The following is a 15,957-nucleotide window of genomic DNA, read 5'->3' as shown; positions in this document are numbered from 1 at the left end:
GCCCCTAATAAAATGATTTAAAAAAAAGAAAATGTTTCATGCCAGGTGTTAGAGGGAAAGGTGACAAGTTGAAAACAATTGAAAAAGAGCTAACAACCAAACAGGGGTGGGTGAAGACCTACTCACTGCCCAATCCTGGGGACGAGGTTTTCCCGCTGCAGCCCCGCAGGGCGAAGAAAGGGGGGTGGGTATGTCTTTTGGCAGTAGGTCCTTTGTAGGTGATGCTGAATTCTAGTGACAATGGGGTGGCAGACTTAAATGTCCTTGATTTTGAAGACGGCATAATGCAGACATTGATTAAGCCATGGGGGGAAACACTATCCTGGGCATACAGACTTCATTTAAAATGAAATAAGCTATTTTACATCCTTATTCAAGCTCTACCTGCTCTTGTCTCTTCCGTCCTCTCCTTAAATGACTCACACGTTCCTTCACAGGGGGAAGCAATTCTGCCTTTAAAATGTTCATTTTTGTAGTTTTGGGTATCTCTTTCCATGAGCCGGAGAGGGGCAAGGGTGTCTGGGAGCCTCCCCGGGAAGAACTGCTGCTCTCAGAGATCGTGTACCCACGCCATGCTGACAGCCCAAGTATAAAACTCTGATGTGCTGTCCATTGACCCCACGTGACTTCCTGGAACTCCTTGCTTAGTTTTGCTTTATACACATTAAAGAGAGGATGCCAACCCTTCAATAACCACCTTTTCTAGTCATTGGAAACAGTTATACTGTCCTCTCTCAACCTTTTTCCCCTCCACATTAAACATTCCTTAACAATTCTTCACGCAGAGGTTTCCAGATCATCGACGACCACAATCCTCTGCTAGGTATGTTCAAGCCGGAGACCACTGTTACTATCATCACCGAACAACAACCATTTAGCAAAAAACGGCTGCATCTCAAGCACGTGTTTAAGCAAAGGATCTGCATTACTCATCTGAATAAAGCCTTTTTTGGAGGAGAGCATTTTCATGCTGATTTCAGTGTTGAGGAGGCTCAAGGTTCAGGACATCGAAGTGAGTTGCCATAAATCACATGGTTTCCTGTGGTTCTCGATCCCCAGTGTGGTGGCTCTGGAGGCTCTGTGCCCTGTCTGAGCGAACACAGCACTCCAGATGTGCTCTCTGCACGCAGGGAACAGAGACAGCCTACCGCCTTCTGTGAACACAACACTATACTTACATGGAAGCAGCCTGTGATTATGCAGACATTTTTGACAGCTACATGGCTGTTGGTTCGAGTTTGTAATCAACTTAAAGCCGAAGATGAAATTTACCCAAACTGTTATTAAGCATAGCTGCCCCTTCCCCCAAACACATATTTGTTTTGCAATTAATCCTTAAAATAGAGTGAAGTTTTGCAACCATTCCTGTTAAATGCGATCTCACTACCTTTGGCTCCTTGTACCACACTACAAAAAAAATCTGGGGTTGGACATTCAGGTTTAAAACCCCTGCATCACATCAACACGATGCATGGTGACCCCATGTGTTACAGAGTAGAAGGGTAATCCTTAGGGTTTTCTTAGGAGCCTCCGTGGTGTAGTGATTATGTGTTGGGGTTCGAACTGCATGGTCGGCAGTTTGAAACCAGCAGCAGCTCTGTGGGAGAAAGACTGGGCTTTCAACTCCCCTAAGCAGTTACAGTCTCAGAAACCCACGGGGGCGGGCGGGGTGTGTGTGTTGCTGTGAGTCAGCATAGACTCGATGCAGCGAGTTTTTGAGAGGGTTTCTAGGTTAGCACCTAAAAGTGGCAGATTGCCAAGTCCACCTTTAGCTTAATGTTATAATTCTTAGATGCTGTCACGCTGATTCAGACTGACAGCAACCCTGTGTACAACAGAATACTGCTGGGCCTTGTGCCATCCTCACCACCTTTTCTCGTTGGACATCCTTGCTGCAACTGCTGTCCCAATCGATCCTCTTGAGGGTCTTCCTCTTTTTTGCTGACCCTCTACTACACCAAACACAATGTCCGTCCCTAAGAAATGAGCCCTCTTGTAACATGTAAGAAGTATGTGAGACAAAGTTTTATCATTCTACCTTCTAAGGAGCGTTCTGACCATACTTCTTTATTTTCGTTAACGTTTTTATTGGCACCTAATTCACATATACAATAGTTCCATCTTTCCATCTTATCAAGAAGCATTGTACAATGATCACCACAATCAATTTTAGAACACCAGTCCCAGGGTTAAATCACCTTTAAAATGACGTTGTAATCTCAGTCAGGTCTAGTGCTCCCTCCCTCCTCCAGTCTTTACTCCCAAAATCCCCTCACCTCCCAATTTCCCACTCCTTACCCCCCCCTCCCCTGTGCACTCTTGTATCAGTTAGTATCTCTATGCACCCATTCCTTCTGCACTTCACAAACTGGGAAACTCAACAGAAACAATAAAAAACAAAACTGAAATAAAGTGTTAAGGATAAAATAATAATAATATAAAGATAAAAATACAAATAATTAGTAAGAGAGAAACGATCACTCTCAATATTTAAAAAGCCAGTGAAGAAAATGTTGTCATGGAACACACACCTAGAACAAATCCAGTGTACTTCTTCCTGGGCAAATTTGTTCTCTCTTTTGACGGTCCATGATATATTGAATATTCTTCTCAAAAATATCGTATTTCCGTAGCATGAATTCTCCCTTAGTCTTCTTTAGTGTCTGCCCAGCTTTGCAAGGCATATGAGTTCATTGCAAAGATCACAGCCTAGGCCAGGCACACCTGAGGCTTCAAAGGGACACTTAGCCTCATCATACTTTAAAGAGACCTTTTGTAGCACACCGTCCAACGCAGGATGTCATCTGATTTCCTGACTGCTGCTTCCATGACTTCTGATTGTAGATCCACGTGAAATCCTTGACAACTCTGATCTTTTCCCTGTTCTTCATGATGTTACTTATTCATCCACTTGTGAAGATTTTTGTTTTATGTTGAGATGGAATTCATACTGAAGATTGTAGTCATTGATTTTCACCATTAAGTCCTTCGTGTTTATTTATTTTCAAGAGGCAAGGTTGCGCTCTCTGCATTAGTAAGTCTTCGCCCAATCCTGATGCCACGTTCTCCTTCATGAAGTCCGCTTCTCGGGTCATGAGCTCAGCATACACACTGATTACGTTTGTTGGAAGCATGCCACCTTAACGCATGCCATTTGTGAATTTAAACCATATAGTAGTAATGTGGTACTTGTCTGTCTGTATAAGTGTATAATCCAGTTTCTTGCTATAAACCACTTTCTCTATACACATATAAGTCTCACGGATTTTGCTTCTTTAGAGAATCCAGCCTAAGACACCCAGCATAGTAGGCTAAATTATATGCCTGTCAAATTCAAAGTCACAAATATCATTCCATGTCAGCTCACTAATGCTTGGATAGCAATGTTTATGCCTTCCATTTAATTTTTCACAACTTATTTTTCTAGACTGATATTTTGTACCTTCCATATTCAATTATTACATCTTTACAGCTGTTTCTTTTCACTTTGAGTCACGCCTCTATCAGCAAATGAAGGCCTTGAAAGCTTTACTCCATCCATGTCATTAAAGTCGACTCCACTTCCCATGAGTTAAGGAGCAGGCTGCGAACTACAAGTCCGCAGCTGAATCCCACCAGTCCCTCCGAGAGTGAAAGAGGAAGCTGGCTGCTCTCAGATTGACAGTCTCAGAAACTCTCTATTGGGCTGCTCCTACCAGTTGGAATTGACTCCAGGGCAGTTTTTGTTGTGTTTTTCTCATTTGAGGACTGTGACAGCTGTGTTTTGCGTCATCTTACCTGGGCCAGGGTTCTTACTCTGTGAGTAGCCAAGCTCTCTTCATCAGGTCCCAGCCATGATGCAATTAGAAGACGCCTCATGGGTGTCACCTACTCCCTTTGAAGCAGATTCTGTCACTTCTGCTAGACACAGATCCTGTATCTGGTTCGTGAACATCCTGCCATATTGCCTGCCGATTTCAGGAGCCTTTAGCAGCCGCTAACTTGCGTCTAATTCAACTTTGCATCCGCTAGCTTGCGGTCCTCTTGCTCCTGGTTTGTCAGTTCCCAGCTACACGAATCAAGAGATGCCTCCAATTTAACATCTGACCCATGGACTTCAACTGGATGGAACTTACTTCTACCACAAGTGATCCATTTTTGGATATAAACGTCTTTCTATGCACATAGAAGGCGCACCGGGTTGTTTCTGGAGAGAACCCAGCCGAACACAAGAAGGCAGCTCCTTCCTGGGATGACCGTCAGTGCTTTCCGGCCGAGGTGCTCCTAGCCTGGCTCTGCATCAGACAATGTGCTGCTCTCACTCGGAAGGCTCTCACGGTATTTTCAAGCAAGCTCTTCCTCCTACGGTTTTACTCCAGAAGTTCTGCTCACACCGGCCCAGCCACCGTAGGTGATTCTGCTCTATTTCACATGCCAGGGGCATCGCTTTGCATATCACCGCAACATGCACACCCCACAGTGTGACAAACTTGACAGACTAGTGGTAATTCGTTTAATTGGGAAGTGTAAATCTTCTGTGCCACCCAGGGATCCTGACACTAGGGGCAGCTGTAGTTTTACAAACACTAAAACTAGATTGCTTGGTTGTTTTTTGGTCCCTCATCCAAGTCTTTAATTAAAGCATACATACAGAGAGGAGCAGCGACTCTACAACATTTCCCTGGGGCAATATTTTTCAACTTCTGTTTACCTATTACACCCCCTGTATTTCGCTAGTCAAACTTTGTCTGTAATACGTACTCACACAAACAAGAGGTATTTTGAATATATTTTTTCAGTTAGCATGCTATTACTGATTCTGAAACCTTCTTTTTTAATGCAGCTAATCAGTTACAAATGAATCTATTGAACATTATCAGCAATGCTCAAATTTCTCCTCCATTCCCTCCACAAAGATTTCAGTAGTGGACACATTTTTTTCTTCTTCTACAAGTGCCTATAGTAAAACTAAAATATTTGGCTAGCAACGATGTCATATCCCAGAAAACAGTTACTCTTAAAAGTCTGTTGAATTTCTAAAGTTACTTTATTATAAAGGACACCAATGAATATTGCTTCCAATTTAAAAAAAATGTTCACGGTAACATTGAAAGGAACTGAAATGCATCCAAAATGAAGCACAAAATAAAAACTCTGTATCCCCCAAAACAATGCTTACTTAAAATGAATTAAAAGCACAAGACAGTAAAATGGTCAAGAGAACATTCATAAAAGCTATCCCTGAGGCATTTACGTGACATGCTGTAAACGCTCTTCTAGATTCGTCTTTAGAAAACCCTGGTAACCATGACTGCCAGGTAGTGGTGGTTGTTGGTTGCTGTCATGTTAATTCTGACTCATAATGTTGTCATGTGTGACAGTACAACTGCTCAGTAGGGCTTTTTGGCCTGTATCCTTAACAGTCTCAGATGGCCAGGGTACACCGACTGATCACCCACTCCAAAAGTAACACATCTACATCAATAATAGAACATACTAGACTGAGAAATTAGCCAAAATCAGAGCCAACAAAGTGCAAGGAGTAGATCTGCGTAAGATCAATCTTAGGCTGGGTCACTGGGACGGGGATGTTGCCTTCGCAGCAGCCCATCAACATTTTCCAAGTTGAGTAAGTGACAAGATAACTGAAAGTTAATATACTTTAGAATAACTTTGGGATCTCAAAATTTATTTTTTAAATTTAATTTCGCATATTCCTACAATCTGTAATAATCTTAAAATCTACCCCCAACAACCAAAAATGATTTCAACATGAAATGAACTTGAATCGTCTGATCCAAGAAAGGTATATATTACATAAAATCTAAGTAATCTACGTGGATGACGTGGCTGTAAGACAGGAGACAAGATGAGGCATGTGGAACTGGGGAATGAGACAGGCATGGATGGTGCTGGCCACATCGTGAGCAGAGAGGGATGAAGATGAGTGACAGCCCACACACTGGCACTGCCCCTCCCGTGAGACCCAGAGAGAACCAAGTCTGGGCCAGGCCAAGAGGCAAACTGTGCCAGACTGTGGCAAGAGGGGAACAGGAATGAATTTGTATGATGAAGGGCAGAGGACTGGAGGCAGGGAGAATGAGATTTTTGAATGGAAAATTGTTTATCATAATTTGAATCCCACGACACAACTGCTCACTCCTCTTCCTTGCCTCATGCCCGCTCGCCTTCTGGAGTGGTCTCTGGCATGGAGGGGTCACGGATGAGGTGGGCTGTCCCAGTGCACCCCTACAACTTGTCTGCCAGTCAGTCTGTGGGGGCTTGTGTGTTGCTCTAAGCTATGTCACTGGTATTCCCAATACCAGAAGGGTCACGTAAACTGAGTAGGTTTTAACAGAGCTTCCAGACTAAGACAAGACTACAAAGAAGGAATAGGTTGTTCATTTCAGAGGACTTGGTTGTTGAAAACCTTATAGATAGCATCAAACATCGTCAGATACTGAAGGCCTACTGAACAGAAGCAGAATTGTCAGAGAGGGTGCCAGAAGATGAGGCCCTTAGGTCAAAAGGCACTTAAACTATGACTGAGGAAGAGCTGCCTTCTCAGATTAGAGTTGATCATAACCACATGGATGGAGTAATGCCCATGGGAATAAAACCTTCAGGATATTTATTTGTTGATGGGATATGACTCAAAATGAAAAGAAACAGCTGCAAAATCTACTATTAATGGCAACTGGAAATGTTCACAGTAAAAATCCAGGAAAATTGGAAGTTGTCAAAAGTGAAACGGAAGACATAAAGATCGAAATCCTAGGTGTTAGTGAGCTGAAATAGACCGGTATTGGCTATTCTGAATCAATGAACTCTATGGTTTACTATGCTGGGAATGACACAAGAGAAATGATGTTGCATTCATCTATTTTTTCAGGTGGAATACACAGAAATCAAAAGGGCCACATCTCTGGGAAAAGATAACAGAGAAGCTCAATATCAGCAGCTAAAACCAGGCCAGGATCTGTTGGTAGAAAAGACCATCAATTGTTCATAACATAAACGGAAAGAACGAAGAAAACATTCAAGCCTCAAGTCGCAATACTGAAAGATTCTATGTGCAAAATACTGGAATGATGCAGGAAGCATTCAAAAAATGGAAAGAATACACAAGATCACTGCACCAAAAAGAACTAGTGAGCACCCCCCCATTTCCGGAAGGGAGCTTACGAGTGAGCACCAATAGGAAGGAAGGAAGACACTGAACCTGCCTGAAGTAATAGCCAAGCGCACACCTGAAGGCAGGGAACTATGTCAACAAGCTGAACGGACACAGCAGTGGGTTCAAACACAGGAACAAGTGAGAGATGGCAGGGACGCAGCAATGTCTCATTCTGTCACAGGCAGGGTCACTATGTGTCAGAAGTGACTGGATGACACCTAACAACAACAGAATTTGAATCCTATTTAAAAAAAAAAAAAAAAAGCCACCTGGTCTTTCCAAGCCTTGGGGAGAAGCCGCTGTGGATGGTTCGCAAACAGACACGCTCCTGTCGCTTGAGTTCATGCCTTATGTGCGTGCTCTAGGATACTCAGCAAAACAAGGAATCTACTTCTATTAAGTTGCTTCTGACTCACAGCAGCCCTGCATAGGATTCCTGAGGAAAGAGTGTGGCTGGTGGCTGTGAACCACCAACTTAGCAGTTAGCAGTCCAAGACCCACCATCAAGGCTTCTTCGTAGAACTCAAGATCCTTGTACTTTGGCTTTGCTAACCATCTCTCACAAGCCATTTAACTGTCCCTTCTCTGAGACGAATGTTCACTGTCTATAAAAATAACATGAAGTATACACTCCCCCCCCCCAACAAAGCTGCAATATGAATTTTACAAACCACTCAGTAGCTGAGTGAGAAAAAGCATTTATAGCTCAAATAATTCCTACTCCTATGGATAAAAATTTACAAGTCTACCAAGTGCCCATAGACTGGGTCATATAGTATTCAAATAGAAAAAGTGAGATTCACTTAAATAATAATAGCTCATAGTTAAGATATTATAGAAAACTTGATTTTTAAAACCTCAAAACTTTTCCTATCAAGCATAGTTCATTATTAAAACTTAAAAAGGCAAACTGCATTATACATTTTAACATTTTGGGATATTGCAAATAGTATTAGTATTTTGATCCCCTATTATGTATTTTTGGGGAACAAAATTTTCCCTACAGTCTGGGTCTGAGGAATTTTTCAGTTTTGGAAAACTGAAGGAGGCCATCTTGCGTGCTTTATAAAAAGCAACATCCCTCAGCTCTCAATCTGGGGCAAAAGGTTGTGAAAACACACTTACCTCCACATCACAAGTATATTCGGATCCATCCAGAAGAATCACTTTGCACTGCATGCTTTTGGGCTTTTTGACAATCTTCAATGGAGAACGAGATAATTTGCTGCTAAATGATCTCTGAGAAAGTTTATCGTCTTCAAATTGCTGATACTCAAGCTGTTTTGCCGCTGCGGCAGCAAACGCCTGTTCCTTTTCAGTGGCCTGTGAAGAGCAAACAAAGACCCGTTTTCACTGCAAGGCAGAAAACAAATATTGCATTGCTTGGGCATAATAGCAGAACATGTTAGAAACAGACTTTCTCATTTCTTAGAGGATTAGAGATGTTTGAACTAGGGCATTAAAGATAGAAATACACATGTAGATACATATAATGATAGCAGTTCAAATAAGTAACTTATGCTATTTAAATATACCAACAGGATTTTACTCAAGGATTTAATTCAGAAGGATTGTGTTGGGCTGCTAATTGCAAAGTGAGCAGTTTGAAACCACCAGATGCTCCTTGGGAGAGAGATGAGGCTTTCTACCCCTTTACAGGAGTTATAATCCTGGGAACATACAGGGGCAGTTCTACCCTAGCCTACAGGGTTACTTTGAATCAAAATGGCATTGCGTTTGTTCTTTCTCTTAGAGGTATGTTATAAATTGAAACCAGTTGGAATATAGTGGGCTGGGTTTGTTTCTGGAGTTTTGGTGTTAGCAGATGACATTTATAGTTCAGTAAGCAACGAAAGTTACAAATGACTCTGGACTTAAAAAAAAAGTGCACCAGGTAGTATAAAAAATAAATCCTCTGTAGTTTAGCTACCACACTCTATTTTCTTAATTCACTGATACTTTCATATTCAATGACTTGTTATAAATTCATCTTCGTGCAAGATATCTTATAAAGCATTAAGGCCTGGAGTGTTTCAAAAGCCATAAGCTTCTTAGTAATTTCACAGTTGTTAAAATATTTGATTCAGCAGCACTGAAATTCATGACCCAGTGATCCACTAAATCCACTAAACTGATAAGATTAAGAATTGATTAAGTGGGCCCAAAAGCTTTTATCTGCTTTCAAATAAAAATGCCCTACTCTCAGACAGACTCCAAACTGCACAGGCTGCCTGTGAACCAATAAATGTTCCCCTTCAGTCAATCCATCCCCATGGACACTTCTCAAAGCATTGCTCTAACTGCTCTCTTTACACCTCTCTCCTGTGTATTCAACGACCACTGAAAGTAGAATAGTATCCCAGGCTACCTCTTCCACGAGTCTGACAAATAATTCAAAGAAATATATGCAACAAAGTCTAGTACAGCCCCTTTCAGAAAGCAAGAGCATGCTAGCAGACTGGTAGATATAAAGGTTTAGGCTTGAGTGAAAACCCAGTGTGTGGACAATTTATCATTTCAACTTTAAAATTTTTTAAATGTCAGACTCAGCAATTTTACAACACTCTCATAGCATCTCAAAATCACTCCATTACTTTTCCCAGGAACCTGAGGCAACGTTTGAAAAGTTCTTAAGAATAAAAACAGATCAATTTGCTGACCTTGTAAGAGGAAGCCAAGTAAAAGTTGTGATAATCAACTTCAAAGGCCAAAAACATTCAGAAGGCAAGCTTCAGCTAAAATAAGCAAGCAAATAAAAGAAAAGCTGCTCTAATACCTTGGTCCAGTGTTTGTTGACTTCATGCCTTTCCAAACCTGACCCTGAAGATGCTGCTAAGTGCTGCTGAGCAAGTTCCCACTCACAACACAACAAAACAGGGTCTGGTCCTGCACCATCCTCATGAACATTGCTGTGGTTCAGCCCGTTAACATCATCTCGTTCATTAAAGGCCTTCCCTCTCTCACTGGCCTCGATTTTAGCAGGCACAATGACCTTCTCTAGGGACTGAACCTCCTTATGTCCAGATTGTGTGAGACCATCTCACCATTCTCACTTCTAAGGAGCATTCTGGCACCATTAAATTATAGGTATCCAAAATGTCATAATGCTGTCATTAATTTTAAAGAGAAGTTTGGCAAAGTTGGAATTTTACATCAATAGCTGTAACATATTTGTTAAGTGTTTTACAATTTATGTAAGACTTTTACACAATGAATTTAAATTTCAACCTCATTACTGGGTAAAGGCCACTATGTCACATCTGATCGAAATTTCACCTAACATTATTCATATATGTGTGCATATATATGAGTATATATATGGATTAATTTCATTTTTCCTATACTACAAATAAAAGTGTCTATATGAGAATAAACTTTTCGGGTTGCTTAAATGTCAATTCCATAATCATCTTTAACCACCAACATCCAAAGGGCAAGGCCTTGATTCTGGGAACACTTGACACATGAACAGATAACTGAGGGTCTCACAGATTGTAAGCAACTTCAACAACTCTCGAAGGGCACCACTGTGAAATGCCACATGTAGTCACATCTTAAGTCACAATCGAGAACAGAGGCAACCATTTTAGCAAGTCACCATTTGAGCTATCCCTCAGAACAGCTCGGTGAGATAGGTATTATCACCTTCATTTTCAGGACCTTAAAAAATGTTCTCAAGTTCATGAAACGTGTAAATTGGAATTCAAGTCTTGCCAAAGCCTATGTTTTAATTTTTGTTGTTGTTAGCTGCCTACCCACGGAAACCTTATTATCCACCAGAACATAGTTTTAACTTCAATGCGACTGGCTCCTGTGAAAATTAGGACTGGAACTATCTTCAAATATTTTCTTTTCTGAGCACTTAATTTTATAGATTCTGGGGCCCAGAGGACTTGAAATGAACTATTGCGGGAAGCAAGCTTAGCTTAGGTCACTTGATTTTGCATATGCTCATACGGCCTTCTAATGGCTAATTATCTTTCTTGCTTATTTAAAACATTTGACTATTGAGAGCAAAGGAAGTATCTGAATATACAAACTCATCTTTTCCTAAAATTATCCACATGTTCATGTTACTTCATTTCAGAGGCAGGAGCAAAGAACAGGGAAAACAAGCACTCAGCCTGTAATTTTAAATTTTTGAAACGTTGAAACGGAACTACCTACCACCGCCATTTCTCCTACACAAAAAGAAGTAATGAGAAAAGAGATAGAAGGGGAAAAATAAAGGAAAGCAACAGTGTCTCTGGATTCTACTCTCAAAGTTGGGATAAGATTCTCCAGTTCCTACAAGAAAACTTCTTAGACCAGACAGAAGTAACTTCTAGAATATGAAAATACATGTTATTACTAATACTGTTTAAAAGCAGAACTTGGAATGCCTGGCTAAAGCAGCTCAAAACCTGGTTGGAAACACAGTTCAGCATCAACTAGTAATGTGTTATGCTTCCAAACAATTTCACCCAACACATTGACTTCATCTTCAATACTTTCCAGCCACGTGCATAAACCTTAAACCTATACAGGCAGGTACGCTAGGGTTCTTCAGCAAAGTGTGCATTTGAAATAGGAAGTTTTAAAAGGAATTTAAACTTGAATTTATTTAAGGCACAAGCAAACCAAAACGGTGGGTGTGTTTTTTTTAGCATGTACTATAAATTGGACTGTGCTATCAAAACATAGTGTGGTGAAATCCTATACCTGTGTCCAACTACTGGTCTGTCTTGGAAGAAATATAGCCAGATACTTGGAATCTCGTGGGCATGTTACCAGGAGGGACCAATCCCTGGAGAAGAACATAATGCTTGGTAAAGAGGAGAGTCACCGAAACAGAGGAGGAGCCTCCACAACATGGACGGGAACAGTGGCTGTGACAATGGTTTCCAACACAGCAACAGCAATGATGGTGGCGCAGCAGAGGGCAACGCGGGGTTGCCATGAATGGAAGCAACGAGAGGGCAGTTAACAAGGACCACCGAACTGTGGCGTTAAGTGCTGTTCATGATGCAACCTGAATGCAAGGTATGTGATTTATTATTCAAAAACTTCATTTGTATTTATGTAGCTTTGTGACTGTGCTTGTGCCTTCAATGCTTTCACAAGGACACTTTTTGCTCCTCCACAGGAGAGCCCACGTGATCCTATCTCGGACACATCTAGCGCATGTGGTCTTGGGGATAGAAACATAGCTGGAGATCGCATAATGAAATATTGCAAGACTAATCATTTCTTCACTGGAAATATCTTAAAAACACCACTGGAGACTGTCCACTCAAACTTCACCAAATTAAATATCCAGGTGTCAACATGACTACCTGTCTGAGAAGAGATGACGGAGAAAGGCAGTACAATTAGCCAAAACTAGGCCAAGGGACAACTGTGAAATAAACCATCAGTTTCTGCTATGGATTTTGAGGGTGAAGTTGCAGACAATTAAAATACATTGATGAGGGCCAAAATATAATCCTGAGTATATCCCACCTGGATTTCTAGGCCACCTCAAGAACAGATTCGACACACTGAAACACTAGTGACCAGACAAGTTGAGGAATGACATTAGGGCCACCATAGATCATAGGTTCCCAAACTTATTTGGTCTATGAACCCCCTTTCAAAAAAAAAAAATCACTCAGCAACCCCATGACAATGAAATACTTTTGTATGATAGCCCATAATCCAGGGTAAAGTTTAGCTATCTGCTTTTGCAGCACCCTCCAGGGTGGTATAGTTCACTCTGGGAAACAATGATATACTTAAAGAAAACAAAAGGGTATTAAAAAATGAAAAGACCAAAGTAGAGGTCAGACAATACTGAGGCAAAAGAAGGTGGAAAGACTCCATAGAGCCTTTGTACCAAAAAGCACTGGTTAACATTCAACCGTTTTAAGAGGTAAGCATCATAGAGACCAGTGGCACTGCTGCAAGAAGTTCCAGATGCACTGAAGCATTAGCGGAAAACACGGTTCCAGGAATCGATGGACTGCCCAGCAACAGCTTTCAACAAGCTGATGACGCACAGGGAGCATGCGCTTCTTTAAGCCAAGATTTCTGTAAGACTGCTACCTGACCGTCTAGAAGGTATGAATATTTTTGCCCATTTCAAAGAAGTGGGACCCAAAAGAATGCAGAAATTACTAAACAATATCATCAATAGCACATGTAAGGAAATTTTCATTGAAGGATAACTCAAAACTGACTGTAGCAATACAGTAGGGAGCTGCCAGAAATTCAAGTTGGATTCAGAAGCGAACGTTGAATGAGGGATATCATTGCTGAAAACAGATGGAACTTAGCTGAAAGCAGAAAATACCAGAAAGAAGTTTGTATTTTACTGATTATGTAAGGGAGTCGGCTAGGTGGATTATAACTAACTGGGAATACAATGTTTAGAATGGGAATTCAGAACACTGAACCGAGGGTCTGTAGAATCTGTAGGGAGACCAAGAGGCAGTAGTTGTTGGAACATAAAGCATGGTTTAAAATCAGGATTGTATTCTTTTACCATACTTACTCAATCTGAACCAATAATCTGAGAAACTGGATTACAAGAAGAATACATATTAGGATTAGAGTAAGGCTTGTAAACAACCAATGAAAAGCAAATGACATAATTTGGCTTGGTGTAAACAAAGAGGACTGATTGAAGCATTTGTCGATGGCGCTTTAGAACTGCACCATTCAGTATGGATAACAATTCAGAATACAGAAAACCACAATCCTCACAACTGGATCGACAGATAGCATCACAGTAAGTGAAGAAAGGACTGAAGGTGTCAAGATTTCTTTATACTTGGATCCACAATCAACACTTATCAAAGTAGCAGTCAAGAAATCCTATGCTGTATCTCATTGGGTAAACCCGCTGTAGAAAACCTCTTTAAAGTATTATTGAGGGCTAAGATGTACCTGACCCAAGCCACAGTATTTCTCATTGCCTCATTTGCATGTGAAAACTGGACAAAGAATGAGGATGACAGAAGAACAGGTGCATTTGAATTATGGGATTGGCAAAAAATAGCCAGAGAGCCATGGGATGCCAAAGACCACACTCAACTGTCTTAGAAGTACAGTCAGAACGCTTCTGAAGAAAGACGGTAAGACTTAGTCTCACATGGTTTGGGCCTGTTCTGATGAGAGACTAGTCCCAGGAATTCATGTGGAAGGTCAGCAAAAACATGGAAGACCCTCAACAAGATGGACTGACCTAGTGATTCTAACAAGGGGTGGAAACATCACAACAATTGTGAGGATGGTGCCGGGCCGGGCATTGCTTAGTTCTGTTGTTCCGTTCTTGAGTTATCATTTGGTTCTATTATAAAGGGTCACTATGAGTAGGAACTGAGTAATCACTTTCTCCTAACAACAAAAACTTAAGAAACAAGATATCCATCCTATAAATGTATATCAATAAAGCACTGATGAAGAACAGAGGTGGCAATTCCATAATAGGCTTTTTTATGGTTTACCTAAGGAGTGTAAACAATTAACAGAAAAAAGCTGTCTATTTGGAAACCACATAACTAATGCTATTAAGTAACACTACTATTAGATAATTTTCTTGAATGAATAACAGGACATACCTAAAACCGTTACAAAATATTTAATGGCTAAAAGGGAAAAAAAACAGTATGGTTGCATATGGGTTGAGACAGAATTTTTTTTTTTTTTTAAAGGAAAATGATTTTTTATTTGGAAATGATCATCCCCAATGTCATGTGCTCATATCATGCTCGATTGACTATATACATTAAGCTCAAGCCATGTGTTCCACATGTTAATGGTCCTATGTTTCTAACAAAATCAAGCAAAACAAGTCATCTGTTGCTTTGAGTCAATGCTAACTCATGGTGACTTCATGTATTCCAGAGGAGAAATGACTTTTCATAGGGTTTCCTTGGCATCATTCTGGAAGCACCTTGCTGTGTTATTTTTGTTTGCAGCACTCTTGGGTGGGGTTGAGCTGTTAGCTTTACCAGTAATAGCCAAGCGCAAAACATCAGTGGCACCAAAAGACAGTTTCGATATGTTACGTGTCATTAGTTAGTTCTGATCCATAGCGACCCTGTGGTTAACACAACGAAGTACTGCGAAGTCCCACTCCATCCTCCCAGGTGTTCCTCTGCTTGAGCCCTCGGCCACAGTCACTGTATAAACCCATTTCCTTGAGGGGCTTCCTGTTTCACTCAGACAGAAATTTTATAATCTTCAGTCCAGCTGTCAGCAGGTGTTTGTTTTAATGAAATAAACACATTACCAGGGAAGGTTGTAGAAAGTCAATCACCGAGAGCCTTAAAAACGCATAAATGGGGGTAGAAAGGGGGAAGAAATGGGGAGCAGATATCAGCGGCTCAAGTGGGAAGAGAATGCTTTGAAAATGATAATGTTGGCATATGTGCAAATGTGCTTGACCACTGGACGAATGCATGGATTATGGTAAGAGATATAACAGCCCCCAATAAAAGTTTGGTTTTTTTTAAAGAGTTGAATCAAGGATGTCATCTTTAGATTACAGTGTATTTGGCCTACCCCATGGTATTTTCTTTTCTTTTTTTTCCACAGGGGAGAGGGCAAACGCAGTCCCCCACTAGCACAAATGATGCAGTCGAGTTTCCCACATTTGGGGAAATTGCAGGGGTCAGCACATCCGGCATGCAATGGATGCGCCTCGCCCTGGGAAAACCACCTTCGTGATCATGGTACCTCCCCTGCCAGGTAAGTATAAAACCATGTCCCCCCCACCCATTGTTTCACATGTATTATACAAAAGTTGGACAATACATAAAAGACTAAAGAAGGGAAAA

General features: G+C 41.0%; 1 protein-coding gene and 1 non-coding gene across 25 annotated transcripts in view; both read right to left on the bottom strand.

Moving 5' to 3' along the window:
• EPB41L3 (erythrocyte membrane protein band 4.1 like 3) overlaps window positions 1–15,957 on the bottom strand; it is a 268,892-nt gene that overhangs the window by 90,590 nt on the left and 162,345 nt on the right. For all 24 annotated transcript variants that reach the window (XM_045296254.1, XM_045296255.1, XM_045296253.1 and 21 more), the window contains exon 3: window positions 8,282–8,479. In XM_045296254.1, the coding sequence (XP_045152189.1) occupies window positions 8,282–8,479 (198 nt within the window). The remainder of the gene's footprint in view (window positions 1–8,281; window positions 8,480–15,957) is intronic.
• LOC115871711 lies at window positions 15,713–15,876 on the bottom strand. The gene has a single exon (XR_004047433.1). It is a non-coding gene; the product is annotated as a U1 spliceosomal RNA (small nuclear RNA).

This window comes from Echinops telfairi, unplaced genomic scaffold (genome assembly GCF_000313985.2).
Source record: "Echinops telfairi isolate 266 unplaced genomic scaffold, ASM31398v2 ScPeMD7_7400;HRSCAF=8409, whole genome shotgun sequence".
Taxonomy (NCBI): domain Eukaryota; kingdom Metazoa; phylum Chordata; class Mammalia; order Afrosoricida; family Tenrecidae; genus Echinops; species Echinops telfairi.
Note: the sequence above shows the minus strand (reverse complement) of the source record. Positions and strands in the feature narration are given on the sequence as shown.